The sequence below is a fragment of the Lontra canadensis genome, unplaced genomic scaffold (genome assembly GCF_010015895.1).
Source record: "Lontra canadensis isolate GAN:19392208 unplaced genomic scaffold, GSC_riverotter_1.0 scaffold89, whole genome shotgun sequence".
Classification (NCBI taxonomy): Eukaryota; Metazoa; Chordata; class Mammalia; order Carnivora; family Mustelidae; genus Lontra; species Lontra canadensis.
Genome location: NW_022631083.1, coordinates 7,002,965 through 7,021,083, shown reverse-complemented (window position 1 = coordinate 7,021,083; position 18,119 = coordinate 7,002,965). Strand labels below are relative to the sequence as shown.

Below are 18,119 nucleotides of genomic sequence, written 5' to 3'. Positions count from 1 at the left end.
AAAGAAATAACAGAGAGGGACATGAAGCATTTTCTAGAAAAACACAATGTACAAAATTGACCCCAGAAGAGGGAGAAACATAAATAAAGCAATAGAGGTGAAAACACCAAAAAGAAACAGAAAAAAAGGGCTATAACATTTAGGAGTAGAGTTGCATTCCTACAATAGAAAACTCTGCAATGTATTAAAATAAGATTCTTTTGAATAAGCTATGGGAAAAAAAAAAAACTCTTTTAAATTCAAAGGTAAAAAAGTAAGGTGCAGAGTAGCAGGTGTGGTGGGATCTCCTTTGTGTAAAATTTAAAGACTCAGATGGAAATACAGTATCATGAGTTTCTACTATTAAGGATCTATTATCATTGGGGCAGGTTGGCAAAAATGCCTGTGGAGACTTGGGAGCCATATTCCCTGGATTGGTATCCCGGGTCCATCACTTTCTAGCTGCGTAACTGTCAACAGTTTCCCTAGCTTCTCTGTCCTTCCTCTCAGTAAAATGGTAACAACCATACCTTGTAACTCACAGATCTATGAGGGTTAAATGGGTTGAGACACAAAGTGCTTTAGAAGAGTGTCTAACAGTTTTATGATAAATGTTCACCAAATGTTAGTTGTGGTCATTATTTTACATACCTTGGTATATATGCTTTTATTTCTCTTCCTAAAAAGAAGTCTTAGAAATCCTCTGGAAATTTTGGTAGTCCTTTGAAAATTAGGAGGGAAAGACAGGGATGGGTGAATGGTGCTCATGGACAAAGGGAAGAAGGCTTTCACTCAAAGGATGTTTAGCATTTCCTAAACATGTAATTCCTAAATTACTAAATGTAATTTAGCAGGACTAAATGTGGATGGTGGATTTACCCAACATTGGTTTTCTTTCTCATCCTTCTCTGATTTTAAACAATATTATAGTTTTAAATGTTATGTTCACTCAAAGCACAACTATGTATGATATACACAAATGAAAAACTCTTAGAAGGAAAAAATCACAGAAGACTGATAGCATTTTTGTTAGAGTAAGGAGATTCGGGACTTTTTTTTTTTTCTCCTTCATTTTAAACAGTTCTTTTGTCTTTGTTTTCAAAAGCACTAGACAAAAATGAATATATTTTTGTGATAACCCTTCCCCATTTCCCAGCCTCTCCAGGGTAGTGAGCATCTTTCTAGACATTTTTTCCTATGCATTAACATAGATATATAATTATAGAAGTATATAAGTATTGGGTGTCTTTAATAATACGATAATATATTTAATAAGTTATCACTTTTACATGTTATTCTGCAATTTTTCTTTTTTCAATTAAACATTGGTCTTAAAAAAAAAAAAAACTTTCTGTATCAGTACACAAATATCTACCTTACTTGTTAGTAGCAGCATTGATTTCCCTAACATGTTCATGGCAACTTTTATGTACCTGTTTCCTTAGTGATGGACATATAGTTTGTTCTCTGATTTTCACTCTTGCCATCAACACTTCAACACACAGCCTTCTGCACCCCTGTCCGGGCCCATGAATAATTTATTTTTCCCTATTCTGCATACTTTTTAGGATGTTGTTGCATTACTTTCACAATCTGAAATAATTTTTAAACCAACAAGATTAAGGATAAGAGGAACATTAGCTTGCTTCCCAATGGAAACCCAAAAATTCTACAGTGCAATTCTTCCCTTAAAGCAACAGCATCTAAGTGAGTATCAGGACACCCAAAAGTGAATAATAAAGAAAAAAAGGCTACACAAAACAATAATTATTTTCCTCAGGAGCTTGTAGAAAGTACAAACATAAATCTGTAGTTTAGCCAAATGCATAGATGTCCCCTCATTAATTGTCCATTGGGATGATTAGGAAGAAAGTGCAGGTAATAGAAACATCATGAACACTTGGGTTTCTTGGTGTAGCTGCCATGACAGGCGATTGGACCCAATGACTCAAGAGCCAGCCAGGTGTGATCAATCTTATGCACTCCCTGCCATTATTACCAGTCAATGGCAAATGTTTACAAAGATCCTACCCCCATAATTTATCATCATGTCTCCTAATAGTGTTTACTGTTTCATGAGAAAAGACCCATGAATCAATTAGATGTAAGTTTATTATTTTATTTTATTTATTTTTTTATAATTTTATTATTTAAGATAAGAAAAGAGAAATACTATTTTTCTACAACCGCTCCCCAATTTTTCTTTCTCTGAGTTTGCATTCAGGCCACCATGACCCCCGTGTCATTTATCACACCCAAGACCAGACGAAGTGAAAGAAATTTCTAGGGAAAAGATGTGGTGGAGGAATGTGGATCTGCAGATCTCTTGTTGGGGGAAAATGCTCCTCTAGTGAGCTCTTCTGTGAGGAAAGCCCCAAGACAGGGAGAGACTGAGGTTTGCCCTAGTAAATATCTGAACAGAATGTGCTCCTTTGTTTAACGCAACCCCAAAGTGAGCCTCTATTGAGGAGACAAGAGTTTGACTTAGGAAAAGAAAAGAAAACAATGTGGCCTTTCTTGGTTAAAATTGTCACAGTTACTGAAGAAAATGAAATGAATGTTTTCTACCTAACACTGTGGTTACAAGTTAAATATGCCAATATCCATATTTGGGAGGAAAAAAAAATACAAGCAGACAGCCTAACACACCTATTTCTGGGCTTTACGTAGGCTCCTTGGGGAAACAGTAAGACTGGGGTGGAAAAAAAGGCAAACTACATCTCAAATGGTTATGAGATGTCTTTATGTAAGTTTTCAGATGGGCCTGAAAAATAAATCATCTGACAGATAAATCTTAAAATCAAGTTTTAACATGTGACACCTCTATTCTAATCCTAGTGTGACGACACAGTTCATGTCAGCCATCCATATTTCTTTCTGCCTTTCAGGTCCTTCTGGCCCTGGAACCTCACGGCACAACACAGTAAAATCATACTTGTGCTTTCCTTCTGCCCCACATCCTTGCAATCCAACTTTTTTTTTAAGGCTTTATTTATTTGAGAGAGAGAGAGAGAGCCCAAGCAGGAGGAGCAGCAGAAGGAAAGGGAGCAGCAGACTCCCCGCTGATCATGGAGCCCGACGTGGGGCTCAATCCCAGGACCCTGAGATCATGACCTGAGCTGAAGGCTGACGCTTCACTGACTGAGCCATCCGGGCACCCCCTCATTCTGACTTCTGTGCCTCCCCCTACATATTATTTTTATCAAATCCATCCCCTGTGCCATAAAGAATCAAAAAGCAAAAAATAAGGATGCATGAATATTTATTTAACTCTTTTGAAAGCAACTGTTGAATTAAGGCTTAATTTATAGCTTCACGGCACACTTGAGGAAATTTCTTAAATTTCTTATATTTTTTACATTTCTTAAAATGCCGGTGATTGTTCTTACTGTTCCAAAGGCCTTGTGAGGAAGAGTTCTTGCTGGACCACTGTCTAACCTTGCACACCTTGCACAAGCACTGAGTGAGTTGTCAGCCATCGGGAGGGCAGCTAACTTGAAACCTATTCCAACCTGCTTCCTTTTGTCAGTTTCTATAATAGGCTATAAAACTCAACACCACTGCCCACCCCCCACCCCTGCTATGCTCAGGAATTGCCATGAGAGTCAGTTCTGACCTAAGAGATAAGGAAGTGTGCTGGTCTCTGCAGAACCCTACACTTGCCTGCCCAGAACACAGAGATGAAGGCTGGTTGAGATGCCGCCATCTTGCCACCAAGAAGAAAACACCCAGAGAAGTCTGGAGATGTAGACTTGTTGTCGAGTTGCTGAACCAGTGGATTCAGCTGCCTACTTCTAGGCTTCTTATCATATAAAGGAAACAAGTTCCCTATTTCAGTTTCTTTAAGCCAGATTTCTGTCAGTCACAGTCAAACACAATCCCTAGACTAGATGTTGTAGACAGCAATGATGAGACCCTAGCTTCCAAGAGTTTATAATATCTTGAGAGGCAGATATCAAACCACTTAACTGAAATATGGAGCAGAATATGAAAAGCACTAAATTGAAATTAACAGAAGTCCACAACGTGGAAACAGAAAGCAAAAGGTTAGGTTACCAGTGGGAACTGGGAGACCCTCAAAGAAAAAATGGACAAGACATGGGAGTTGAACTTTGCCAAATGAAGAGGATTTTTTCAGGCCAAGGAAAGCTAGACAACCTCACCCCCCCCCCACCAAACACACACATACCCCCAGGACACAGCATGAAGAAAGGAATGGTGCTTTGAGACAACCTGGTTAATTTAAGAACAGTTCTAGGTAGTTGGAGAACTGGACTGTGTTGGATGACAATGGTGTTGTCTGCTCTCTGTTTTTCACACATTACAAAACAGTTTTTGTGGCCCTAGCTTCTCCTCAACCACTTCTCACCTTTTTTCCTTTCTCTAATCAGCAGTAGTCTCCATCCCATCTTTATTCACTATACGAAGTTAGGAATAAATCATTGACTATTACTCTGCAAAGAAAAAGAGAAAAAAAAAGTGTTTCCGACAATTGCTAATATGAGAATTTAACAACTCCTTTTATATGAGTGGTTCTCACCCAAAGGTGATCCACCCCCCCACCCCGGAAGACATTTGGAAATTTGTGGTGGTTTATTTCTGTGGTTGTCACGCTGGGGGAGTGGGGTCCTCCTGGGTTGTAGTGGCTAGAAGTCAGGGATGCTGCTTACCATCCTACCATGCCCAGGACAGTCTCCCAACATAGAATTATCCATTCAAAAGTCCCAATAATTTTAAGGCTATTTTTATGTTACTTGATGGTGACAGGCAGGGGTGCCCACGAGGGGTTCATATCACCAAATGAGTTCATTGGAGGGAAGTGGGTAGGCAGCAGCATCATCCTAAGAAAAGATTGGGATGAGCAAATTGTGTTTTCTAATTAATACTGAACCAAACTACATTTATTAAAACAGCATAATGACATTATTCAATGCTTTTAGACTCCCTTGTACATGAAAACCCACCTAACAAGATTCTTGGTAATAGGGGAGCCTGGGTGGCTCAACTGGTTGAGTGTCTGACTATTGATTTCAGCTCAGGCCATGATCTCAGAGTCGTGAGTTTGAGCCCCACATTGGGCTCCGAACTGAGTGTGGAGCTTCAGATTCTCAGAGGAATCTCAGCCTTAAGATTCCTCCCTCTGTCCCTCTCCCTCTGCACCTTCCCCCTCCCCTACACTCACATGTGCTCTCTTTCACTCTCATAAAAATAAATAAATAAATAAATAAATAAATAAATAAAGTCTTCGTAAGACTTTTCTTTGTGGTTTAAGCAACCACAAAGAAACAGAAACCCATCACACAGGGTTCAAAATTTATTTGAAATTAACAATTTTTTTTAAAATTTGAAATAAACAATTTATCAAGTTTTCGGGGACAAGGTGATAGAAGGTGGGTCTGGTTTATTAGCTTTTCAGAACTGTGAAGCCCTTGCACGCAACAAAAATGACAAATTTTTAAAATAGTCATGAAGACCATATTTACTATTTACTATTTCATTCAGAAGGAACTCCATGCCAAAAATACTAGCGTCTTAACAAAAGTAGTCTTCTTAGGAAAACTTTCTTTAAAATCATATTGAACTACAATGGATTCAGCCTTTGTTAAGAACCGTGCTTAGATCACAGATGGGATATGGAGAACCGTGCTAAATCACAGATGGTATATTTTTTCCTATATTTCACAAAACAGGCAATTTCTACCACTTTTTTTTTCCTTTTACATTTTGCTCTTGGTAATCCTGTAGATTGAACAACAACAACCCAAAAAAAAAAAAAAAAAAAAAACAGAACTAAAAAGAAACGTGGAAACATTTACTTTTAGTGCTGTTTATAATCTTACTCTTTAGTGGATGGAAACATCACTGAATATTCTGTGTAATTTACTTTAAAAAAAAAACTTAGAGTGTAATTCATTTTAGGTGAGCAATTTGTTTTATGAGCCGTGTATGTTTATTTGGGGTTGCACTGTTTTTTTTATTGAGTGCAATAAAGACACTTCTTATCAATTGATTTGTTGTATCAGCAATGGGCTTCTTTCCAGACTGAAATATGGCAGCTTTTCCGAGGACATTATCCAGCATATAATTTCACCACAGATATGAATCCGGGTTCATTAGGGCCCACTTGTACTGCCTGTTATGACCTAATTTCTAGGATTCCTGCTTGATGATGGCATTATCTTTCCCTGCACACGATGTATAACATTGTCAAATGGGTTCTCTCTCTTTGATGGTTCATCACATACCCAGCTTTGAATTGTGCCAACTTTTATACTGGCTGATACAATCAGAAGTTCAAAAGTTCACTTCTGATCCCATGTGACGTGGAAATTTCAAGTACTATGAAGCTTACACCTTTTATAAATAATTCATTGCAGGGGTGAAACGGAATACTCGGGTTAGTATTTTGATGGCGTTGAAAACACACTGTTGGTAGGGGATTCCTAACCCGAATGTGGGTTTATACTTTTCAGCTGTGTACCATGCAAGGCTGTGCCTTCCTTCTATTAGCCTGGGTATGATGAATACTGCCTTTGGGGCTCAGTGGACTTACCAAGGCGTCCAGATCACGGGACATCTTCCAAGGCCTGATATTAGTGCTGTCATGTTGCAGTGGGATGACACTTGTTTGTGCATTTCCAGAGTGAGGAAATCAGACGTTGAGAACTAAATCATGGCGGATGTGGATTTCTCAAAAGTGCACATCACAACATCCTGGGGAACATTTCGTTTGCGCACATCACAATGTCCTGGGGAACATTTCGTTTGCACTTCGGTAATGCCATGCGTGAGGCAGAGCAGAAGTGATATACAGCCACAGAAAGTGGGAACGGTGAGATTTAACAGCTGTGCAAACGGCCTCAAGAACGTAAAATCAGGAGGCTGTGTCTTTAGAAAAGTATTTCTTTTAAATCCCCAAATATCACATCTGGTTGCATCAAGTTGTCATTATGACACAGTATTTAAGATGATTTAATGGGTTATTGCAGGATAAGAATCTTGGAGTTTATTTAACTACTGTGCATTAAGAGAATGTAGCTGTTTAAACGATGTTCTGACAAAGCAGATAAAAAGCTGTTCTTGATGTCGAATGACTTTATTATATACTTTTTTTTTTACTGTAGTCAGTATAAATATAGATATTCAAACCTAAACAGAATATAAAGACAAGGGGGAAAGTGGAGTTCTGTGACAGAAATTTAAAGCATGCAGCATGTACCAAATGCAGAGAACTATTCACCATGGAAAATTGATGAGGCATGTTGGCTATATGTACGGATACGGGAATGTCACAATACAAAGGTGTCAGGGATCTAATGTCCTTTTTTCACAAATCCCCTGATGGGGCCCCTGCCAGCTAACAGGTCAGCCCCCAACTTGGTGGTGAGATCTCTTGGATTTGGAAAGGCTCCTCCTGGCTTTGTCCCCACCTCACAGCCTCACACCCTTCCCCCCTACATTGGCATGAACTTCTCCCCACTTTCCTTCAGAGGTACATGTCATTTTTATTTTTTTTATTTTTTTATTTTTAAAACTTTATTTTAGGAAGAGAGAGCACAAGAGGTAGAGAGAGGAGGAGGTAGGGTTATGGGGAGAGGGAGAAGGATAAACCTCAAGCAGACGTTGCACTGAGCATGGAGCCTGATGGGCTCGATCCCATGACCCTGAGATCATGGCCTGAGCTGGAACCAAGAGTCAGATGCTTCACCAACTTAGCCAGTGGGGCGCGCCCCATGACACAACATTTTAAATAGAAAACCAAGGCTCTAGGGGCATAGGACAATCTCAGACAACTTATGTAGGGCCCCGATCAAAATCCAACATCCCAATTTCCCAATCCGTAGCTCTGTTACCTCATCACATTCCTGCTGCCACTTACGGCAACAGTCCCAGCAGACATCGACCGGACATGTTTTTCCAACTTGGAAAAGTACACAAAAGTCTTTCTGTTGGCCTTACTACCCCTACAGTAAGTGTGTTTTGCCTTACAACGTGAATGTGCTAAGAACTTCCAAGGAGGGAGGTTAAATAAACAGACTGTTATGGGGAAGGGCAGACTCTCAGCAGATTTCAGTGATTATTTAACAGTGTCTTAAACAAAAGAGAAGTTTAGTCTGGGGCTGGTCCAGAGGACCAACTCAGTATTGTCCTCAAGGACACAAGCTCTCCTGTTGACTGCTTTGTCATCACTCCTTGGGGCACATCCTCATGCCAGCAGCAGAATGAGGGAAGACACGTAGGGACGGCGAAGCAAAGAGCTGGCATCAGCCGCCTCCTGAGAGCAGTTCCCAGAAACTGCCACTCAACATTTCAGCTTCTATCCAATTGGCCAAAACTCATGCTCCATGACCACATCCTGCTGCAAAGAAAAGAACACAATATTCCATTTTGATTTTGAGGAACCCTGGGCCTGGGCAAAATTCTGCCATCAGGAAGGAAGACAATGGAACACCACAGTTGCTGCTGGCAGTGAAATGGGCATTTGTCTGTGGACTTGTAATATTAACAAGATTCTTCCCTACTCATTGTTTCTTTCATGGGTCACAGACTCTAACATTAAAAATAGCACATATATTTTCTCTCTCGAGCCCACTCTGATTAATAGCTTAACCCAGTGAAGGACTGCTTGATTAATCATCAACACTGGTTAATGACATCTTGAGAAAGAGTCTGAAACAAAGAGTTCTGCTATCCATTGGTGATGCCTGTAATGCATACAGGAAGAGAGAGTGGGGAGAAAGATGCTCCTTTTCTATTCCTGTCTGAACACTCTCACTTGGCACTCACTTTCAGATTGATATAATAGTTCTAGAAGTCCAGCAGTCCACAACTAATGCTCCTAACACTTCTATGTTACATCACCCAAAGCAATATATGCATACAGGCATGATTCCCATATAGTTTTCTTATGAGATTAAAAAAAAAAGTATATTTATGACCCTTAATTTGGAGATGAATAGAGTAAGTGCTAAGTAGAAGAGTGGGCTTCCACTAAGGTCACCTCATAACAAATGGAAGATCTAGAATTTGAATTTAGTTCTTTTAGAAACAACAACATGTTTTTTTTTTTTCTCACAATACTATTCCAAAAAATGATAGAGAAAGAAAGAAAGAGAGGGACAGAAGGAAAATTGTTCTCCTGATAGACTGACTTAGATCAGAGTGATTGTACATTATCTACTGGTGACTTGCTTTTCAAATTTTGGAATATTTCCTGCTAATAAATTCCTTGTGGCACCCAATAAACCCAAATGAAACATTCATGCAACAGGCTGAAATTTAAACAGGAAGTTGACTAAAAGGAAACCTACTAGGAAATGGGCTACCGATATTAATAAAAATTAGTTTCTGTCTATAGTAAACTTACAAACATATTGATAAATAAATGAACTACAGTATGCTGAGAATTACAATGACATGGACCCAAGGATCCATGACATAGGAGGTAATGGCCACCATACCAGGTGTGAGTAGGCAAGGAGGGTGTCAGAGCGGCCTCACTCAGGAAGAGATGGATGGGACCTGAAGGGTAGGTGGGAGATCACCAAGCATAACCAAACTGGGAGGAGCAAATGTCAGGACTGGACACCAGAACAGCATGGCAAGTTCAAAGAAAAACGGGGCAGGGTATGTGCATAATAGAGGCAAACAAGAAGCAGGGTGTACACTGGAGTATATAGCATGAGGTAGGGGACAGCAGAGGAGATAGACAAGAAGATGGTTGTGAGAAGCATTCAGGTACTTGGAGCAGACTGGGCCTTATGGAGTTTAGCCTGTATGCACTGGGAAACCACCAGAAGGTTTTCAGCAGGGGTGCAAAACAATCACATTGGCCTTTGAAAAAGACCACTGTGGAAACTGGGCTGGAGTTCCCCAAGTCACAGGCAGTAGAACCAGGCAAGAAATGAGCAGAGCCTAACTCAAGAGTTCTTCCTCTCAGACCCACACTCTTTGAAGGATTTATGGAAGCTCTCCAACTGCTTGCCCCTAATGTCAGAATGAGCATGTCTCTGAGGAAAAGCTCTGTACCTTTCCCAGGTTCTCAAAAAAAAACCCCAGAAACCCAGAACAAGAAGGACAATAACATCCTAAAGTTGAAAACTGTCTGGCCTACACTCAGGTCACAAAAGTGGAATAAAAAATAAAGAGAGAGATAAACATAAGAGTTAAGTAGGAGTCACATATAAAACAAATAGAGTTTGAGATGCAGTATTTGCATCTAAGTTTTTAAAAAACAAATGAGCAAAGGCCTTAACAATAAGCCAACTATATTTGGGTCATATTTGATACACATAAAGTTGAGAAACTCATGCATATATCAGAACCTTGCCATAGATTTTCCAGGATGGACCAGATCGCCTCACTATCCCATCTTCCTGTATCTTCTTTAACTTCCAAGTGTTCTCTTGCTTGTTGGACCATGTATCCCAAAGGTTGGTTTGGAAAGGAAATACCCTGTAAGTTCAAAACTCTGAGAAGTTGGCCAAAGAAGACATTAGTAGCCTCTTCTGGAAGAGGAGAGAGCTGAGAAGCACCAAATTTCAAAACTCTAGCTACAGAAACTTCTAGAACTAGAAAATCTAACCGTTACCAGGCAACAAGGTAAATAAAGAAAGAAAAATCTAGATCATTTGTTTTTAACTTTTTTTTTTAACATTTTATTTATTTATTTGACAGAGAGATCACAAGTAGGCAGAGAGGCAGACAAAGAAAGGGGGGAAGCAGGCTCCCCGCTGAGCAGAGAGCACGATGTGGGGCTCCATCCCAGGACCCTGAGATCATGACCTGAGCTGAAGGCAGCGGCTTAACCCACTGAGCCACCCAGGTGCCCCTGTTTTTAACTTTTATGGAGGTTAGAGACCCATAACCCCCACAATTTTGAGAAGTTGCGGAACCTTACAGACTTTCTCCCAACACAATTCACACAGGCATCTTCTTACAAAATTGTGCACGCTATTTTGAGAAGTTCTCAAAACCTCTCTAGTCCAAGAAACTCCATGTGACCATTAACACCAGCTTAAGAGCCCCCGTCTCGAAAATTCTCCTTTTCCTCAACAAACATTCTGTTATCATAGTTTTTCATCTAAATTAGTCTTACTAATGTTTGCAGTGTCTGGCTTATCTGGCTTTCATCGATCCATTCACTCTGCTATTAATTTCACCTTTGCTGCATGCACGCAACCTTGGTCAGCTGTAAAACCACAAAGTCTAAAGGGAGACTGATTCTCATTGCCACTAAATGAAACTATCATCCACATGGCATATGAAATCCCAAATGGACTTATAAACCGAGAATAGGAAATACTGTTCTATGCTTAAGCTTCATAAAAATGCCTTCCCCTCTCAGCAATGGTCTCTGTTCTTAACACCAGGTATTTGAATCCTGGTCTACTATACAGATATTATATACATGTACACACATATAATATCCTAGATAGTTATTCTTTATCTCTATCTATATATCCTTCAACATTCTCTCCACTTTGAAGCAAATTATAGACACTTTCAAAGTAAATCCAAGCCCAGCAATGGTCTTGATTTCTTAATGGATTAAGGAAAAGAATAATTTGAAGGGGAAAAAATTACAGCAAATTCTATATAGTTTCTTTTTCCCACAGTGCAGTTACTGAAAACCTTTGATTAGATCCCTAAAGAAGACCACACACTCAGTAATTTGAAGCAAAAGGTTAATGGTGTTGTTACAACTATTATCCCTTTTAAAATCATTATCCTCTTGTTTTTTATGGCTATATTACCTTCACCTTCCCATGAACCCACTTTACCAGCTGTTTCCCTCTGTCATAAAGTTTGCTGAACATTATCGTAGGAATAGGAGAAACGCCATGTTTTATCAATCAAGCCTTAGGGAATTGGAGGCTTCTTATAACCACAACTGTAAAGGGAGTTTATTGCAAGTTTCTGTTTTGATTTGTAAATTGTCCTTAAGTAAAATACATACCTGATGCCAAGGTATAGAGTGTAAAAATACAATACGGTACAATACAGAAACCTGCATCATAAAGTTTGATAGGCTGACAAATGAGAAAGGTAAAGACAACTGACAAACGCACGAACGCTTGCTTCCTCCGTGCGCCACACCCGCGGCATCTTTCAACCTGCCAACGCCTGAATTCCCCAGCCCTTCACCTCACGCCACCCTGACACCCCAAAGAACACATGAAACACAGGACCGATACTTTTAACTCACACAGAACTACATAGGAAGGCTCAACACAGTTCCAAATTTGATATGATGAAGATACTGTTTAATCAGGATGCAATAATATTCAAACTGTACTGCAAAAGCCCTAAAATACCACTATATAGTGGGGACTAAAAAACACATTTCTAAATTGTAAAATATTATTAAATATGTATAACTAAATGATAGTAAATATCAAACTTGAAGGATACAACTAAATGAGTTCTTTGAGGATATTTTGTAGCCTTAGGAAGCACTTTATTTTATTTTATTTTTATTTTTTTAATGGGGGAGGGGGAGAGAGAGAATCTTAAGCAGGCTCCATGCCCAGAGCAGAGCGGGGGACACAGGGTTTGATCTCAGGACCCTGAGATCATGACCTGAGTTGAAATCAAGAGTCAAAGGCTAAACTGTCTGAGCCACCCCAGTGCCCCCTTAATAAGCAGTTTAAAAGATTGAAAATAAGTGAATGAAATATCCAACCAAAGCAGACATTAAAAGAGAAAGAAAACAAATCCAAATGGAAAGGAACTAAGCATAAGAGTAAAGTTGCTTTTTTTTTTTTTACAAAATAATGAAGAAAAACAACAAAAGCAAGATCTAGTTCTTTGAAAAAGTATTATTTGCAAATCTCTAGTAAGACTGATCAAGAGGAAACAAAGCCACAAGTTAGCATAATCAGAAATGGAAAAGAAACATAGCTATGGATAAATAATTTTGTTTTACTTTTTTTTTAGATTTTTTTTTTTTTTTTTATGTAATCCCTACCACTGAGGTTGGGCTTGAACTCTGATCCTGAGATCAAGTGTTGCTTACTCCACCGACTGAGCCAGCTGGGTGCCCCCATGGCTATAGATTAGTTGTAAGTTAACACTATAAACAATTTTGTACCAATCCATTTGAAAATAATGTTGAAATGACAAATTCCCCCCAAATACTTTAATCACCAAAATGAGTAAAATAATAATAATAATAATAAATTGTGAACAAGCCAGCAGCCATTAAGTAATCTGGATCAGCAGTCTAAAAACTCTCTCTCCTCAATCAATTTCACAAGATAATTTTAACTACCTGGAGCCCAAAACTCTCTATTTTTTTAACCAACATTTTTCAGAATAAAGAAATAGAGAAAGCTCTCCAACTCATTTTTTGATCTTATTATAGCCCTATTCTGAAACCAGTCAAGGGCAGTGCAGAAAGACAATTAAAGGCCCAAATCACTTATAAGCCTACATGTAACAATAACAAAATAGTGTCAAGTCAAATCAACAATGTATAAAACTAACAGGTGGGGCGCCTGGGTGGCTCAATGGGTTAAGCCTCTGCCTTCCACTCGGGTCATGATCTCAGGGTCCTGGGATCAAGCCTGCATCAGGCTCTCTGCTCAGCGGGGAGCCTTTCTGATCGACCCGGTTCTGGAGATGGCGCCTCGGGATGCCCAGCTGGTCAAGGAATTGGGGCTGCGGCTGCTGTATGCTGTGAATACCCAGTGCCACGCGGACCACATTATGGGCTCAGGGCTGCTCCGGTCCCTTCTCCTCGGCTGCCAGTCTGTCATCTCCCCCTTAGTGGGGTCCAGGCTGACTTGCACATTGAGGATGGAGACTCCATCCACTTCGGGCGCTTTGCCTTGGAGACCCGAGCAAGCCCTGGCCACAACCCGGGCTGTGTCACCTTTGTTCTGAATGACCACAGCATGGCCTTCACTGGAGATGCCCTGCTCATTCGAGGGTGTGGACGGACAGATTTCCAGCAAGGCTGTGCTAAGACCTTGTATCACTCAGTCCACGAAAAGATCTTCATGCTTCCAGGAGACTGTCTGATCTACCCTGCTCATGATTACCGTGGGCTCACGGTGTCCACCGTGGAGGAGGAGCGGACTTTGAACCCGCGGCTCACCCTCAGCTGTGAGGAGTTTGTCAAGGTCATGGACAACCTGAACTTGCCCAAGCCTCAGCAGATAGACTTTGCTGTTCCAGCTAACATGCGCTGTGGGATCCAGACCCCCCCCTTCCTGACCTAGTTTTGTCAGGTGCTCATTTCCGTTAAGAATGCACTAGGCAGGGTACAGAGAGAGGTGCCATCGCCAGGCCTCTCTCCTTCCCCTCCCTCACCAGCCCCTGAGCTTCTCAAATAAATAAATAAAAATTATTATTTTTTTGCTCTGAAAAAAAAAAGTAGGCCTCTCTGCCTACTTGTGATCTCTGTCTGTCAAATAAATAAATAAAATCTTAAAAAAAATCATAACGTGTCATTAATGAGTCAGATTTATATTACTAAGGTAAAGATATTTCAAAGTTATAAAATCAATCAACCTAAAGAACAAAATGATATGATCATCTCAACAGATGCAGAAAAGTTGTAAATATAAACATGTATTTATATAAATGCTTTTGGCAAAGTGGCAACAGAGAGAAACCTTCTTCGTTCAAAGATGATGTCATTCTTAGTATCAAACTTTCTAATGAATCGCCATAAAGCCAAGAAAGAGCCAAGAATTCTCACTTATTCATGTTGAATAATACCATACTAGAAATCCTAACCCATAAAATATATGAAAAGGAAGCAAAAGGCTTAAGGTAAGTCTACAGGAACACAATGTCCTAATTTATAAATAAGATGATTATGTGTATCAAATCAAGCCCTACTGTAGTTCTAATCCAGCCATGCCCATGTGTTTCCATGTAGCCTATGACAAGAGCAGAGTTAGTAGCGACTGCACGACCCTCAAAGACAAGAATATTTGCACAGGAAAAGTTTGCACACCCCCGGTCTACATAATAATAAATATGTAGTAGGTCAAACGGAATCAATCAAACAGAATCCACAAACAAACTAGTAGAATGGGGAAAGAAAAAAAAAAAAGTTTCCAGACTCCAGATCAATGTACAGAAAATCAGTAGCATCTCTCCGAATCAGGATAATCTACTTGAAAACTGTATTCCAAAGAGAGCAACTGCTCACAATAATAAGAAAATAAATAAATAAGCAAATTCTACGGTGTATTAAAAAAAAATGCACCACGCCTTGACCAAAGGGATAAAATATTTTTGAAGGACATGAAATAAAAACTGAATGAAAATGGAATAAATGCTTATTTCTTTGGCAAATTTTTTAATCATGGTAACAGTCGGATTTCGATTCTCGAAATCCCTTTGCCTGCCTTCTAGACAGCTGTTTTGGTTATTTCTGGATTTCCCAACAACATGTGGGGTAGACAAACAATAGATAAATCGGCTGTGATTGCGTCCCATATGTACAGAACAAATAAAGGATGAAATGAAGTTAAGAGAGTAAGAAAGAAAGGAAAAGCCCGTAACTCTATGTTTTTGTGCATTATAAATCCTAAAATATTTATAACATGTTAAACTCTGAAATAAAACCAATATACCTATAGGTTTCATCACAGCCCTGTGAAGAAGATACCATAATTGTTCTCAATTTATGTATGAGAAAACTGAGCCTGGGGAGAGATCAGTGCCATTAACAAGTCACACAGCGAGGCATGCAGGGCGGGATCCAAACTCAAGCAATAAAATTCCAGACCCTATTCTCTTAATCCTACCCTGTGGAGTAGGCATTACTCCCTTCATTATTACGGTCAGAGTATTATCCTCACTCTTGGTTCCAGAAGCTTGGAACTATTAAGTGACTTGACCAAATTCATCAGCTTAGCCTTGACATTCAAGTGTGAGAGTTGCCAAAACTCATACCGTACCAACACTGGTCCAAAACTCGAGTGACACCAGCATGGGAGCCGGAGAAGAATAAAAAGCTTTAAATATTAATTATTCAGTGGATATTGTGATTTGGGGTGGAACAGACCTTCAGAAATGTCAATAGACTATACATTATTAATCAACTTATCAAAGTCAAGAATTTAAATATTTAAACATTTCTGCCCCTGAAACATAGGTAGCAAACCCCACAGTCACTAGAACTGCATATAGCACATTAAATTTCTACCTTCTGCTAATGATGCAGGGCTTCCATTTATCTGGTTCTAACAATTTTCTTTAGGAAGACAGGCCTGGGAGTCTCTGGAGAGAAGTGGCAGGCAGGGAGACATCCAGACTTACTGACTGCCCATCTCAAAACTGCTTCCTTTACCTGTTACATAGTCTTTTAGTGTCCTTGCATTCCATTCTAGGTAGAGATTTAATTCTTGAGAATAATAATTCAAAATAATAATTCAAAAACTGGGTGGCTCGGTGGGTTAAAGCCTCTGCCTTCAGCTCAGGTCATGATCTCAGGGTCCTGGGAAGGAGCCCTTCATCAGGCTCTCTGCTCAGCAGGGAGCCTGCTTCCCTTCCTCTCTCTCTGCCTGCCTCTCTGCCTACTTGTGATCTCTGTCTGTCAAATAAATAAACAAAATCTTGAAAAAAAAATCAAAATAACCTGAGCCTTTTATTTTCCTTAAAAGACAATCCATTCTTATTGTAGATTTAGGGGAAGAGAGAAAATCTCTGACAATAATAACCCCCAAAAGATAACCATAACATAACATCAGGTATATTGTTAAAATTGAAACTACCCCCTGAATACTACCATAAAATTAATCAAGAGACTCTCTTCTCCCCCAGCAATGGGCCATAAAAGCACATGGGATATTGTGGGGCAAAGGTTGAGTCTGTGGTGTCCAAGTAGAATTGGACCGCCAAATAAAGTTGTTAGCAAGCGAACAAACGTGTGTAAAAGTTCTATTCGATGTCTGATAAGCCAGCCCGAACAGCCAGGTCAAAGTGTCTGAAGCTTCTGGAGAGTAATCAATGCCAAAGAGAAGGGACTTTCTGCTCCAGCACTTCTCTGGATTAGGACATGATCCCAAGCAGCAGCTGGAATTACTGGGATAACTTCAAAGTCTCTCGTGAAAGTCACCTATCAAAGGATCAGTCGTGTCTTGAGGGCCCCATTCAAGCAGGAACCTGAATGTCAGAGATGCACTCAAAATTTGAGGCAGGAGAACAATTCTTGTATATACCAGATGACTGATCTGCTTCAGGCGTCTGATGAAGCCAGCCCTGGTTTTCTGGGCTCAGTGACTGGGTAAGACCAAGGCTGCTGGTTGAATATCTTTTGTACCCAGAGCGGAATGATACTAAACCACAAGTAAAGTAAAGATCTTGTCGTCCTCCAAAAATCTCACTGAGGTGAAAAAAGTAAAAATAAAAGTAAGAATTATTTGATAGAAACAGTAAAAAAAAGCTAAGAACTTTTCTACCAGTAGGCCAGAAGCTTTGGAAATGATCTACAGGACCCAAAAGAAGTGGGACAGGCTGAGGTGGAGACCAAACTGAGTTGCAACCTACTCCAGATCAACAAGGGTGTGCTGAAGCAGTGAATAATAATTTTTACAAGAAAGCCTCCCAAAATTTCAAGTACCGAGTCAGCCAGCTCAGGGAGCAGGAGGAGGCTGTGGGTTCTTGGTGGGCTCCCGGCATGGGTGTCAAAGCCAAAAGAGAAATGAGGCTGTTCCTAGGCAAATCCAGGCCTCCATAGTAGATATGAACATATATACCCTAAAAGAAGCTAGCCCCTATCTCCTCATCCCAATGGGACTTTGCAAGTAAGATTCCCACTTATGGTTAGAAAAAACACTACAGTAGCTACTAATATCAACTATTCCAGACACTCATATGTGGATATATACACACATACGCATATATGTATCTACATATACCTACACATATACACACACATAGATAGATAGCCAAGAATTACCAGACACCTGGTAATTACCAGAGATTTAAAAAAAAAAAATGATGGCATAAAAGTGAGAAGTCACCCCATAAGAGCAAAACAAACAGTCCCCATACGAAACGGCATTGACAAAGGGAAAAGAAAATGTGGCCAAATATCTGAATATTCCTTATGACGCTGAACGGAATTTGGTATCCATATAAACAAGAGTGGGGTGGTAAATAGGTACAGTTAGAAA

General features: G+C 39.8%; 1 protein-coding gene across 1 annotated transcript in view; it reads left to right on the top strand.

The window, feature by feature from the left end:
• The window catches only part of LOC116854242 (persulfide dioxygenase ETHE1, mitochondrial-like), a 167,661-nt gene extending 153,329 nt beyond the window's left edge, over positions 1-14,332 (top strand). Inside the window, 2 exon segments of the mRNA XM_032835941.1 lie at positions 13,570-13,741; positions 13,744-14,332. Of these exon segments, the coding sequence (XP_032691832.1) occupies positions 13,570-13,741; positions 13,744-14,204 (633 nt within the window). The 3' untranslated portion in view covers positions 14,205-14,332.
• The last annotated feature ends 3,787 nt before the right edge of the window (positions 14,333-18,119 follow it).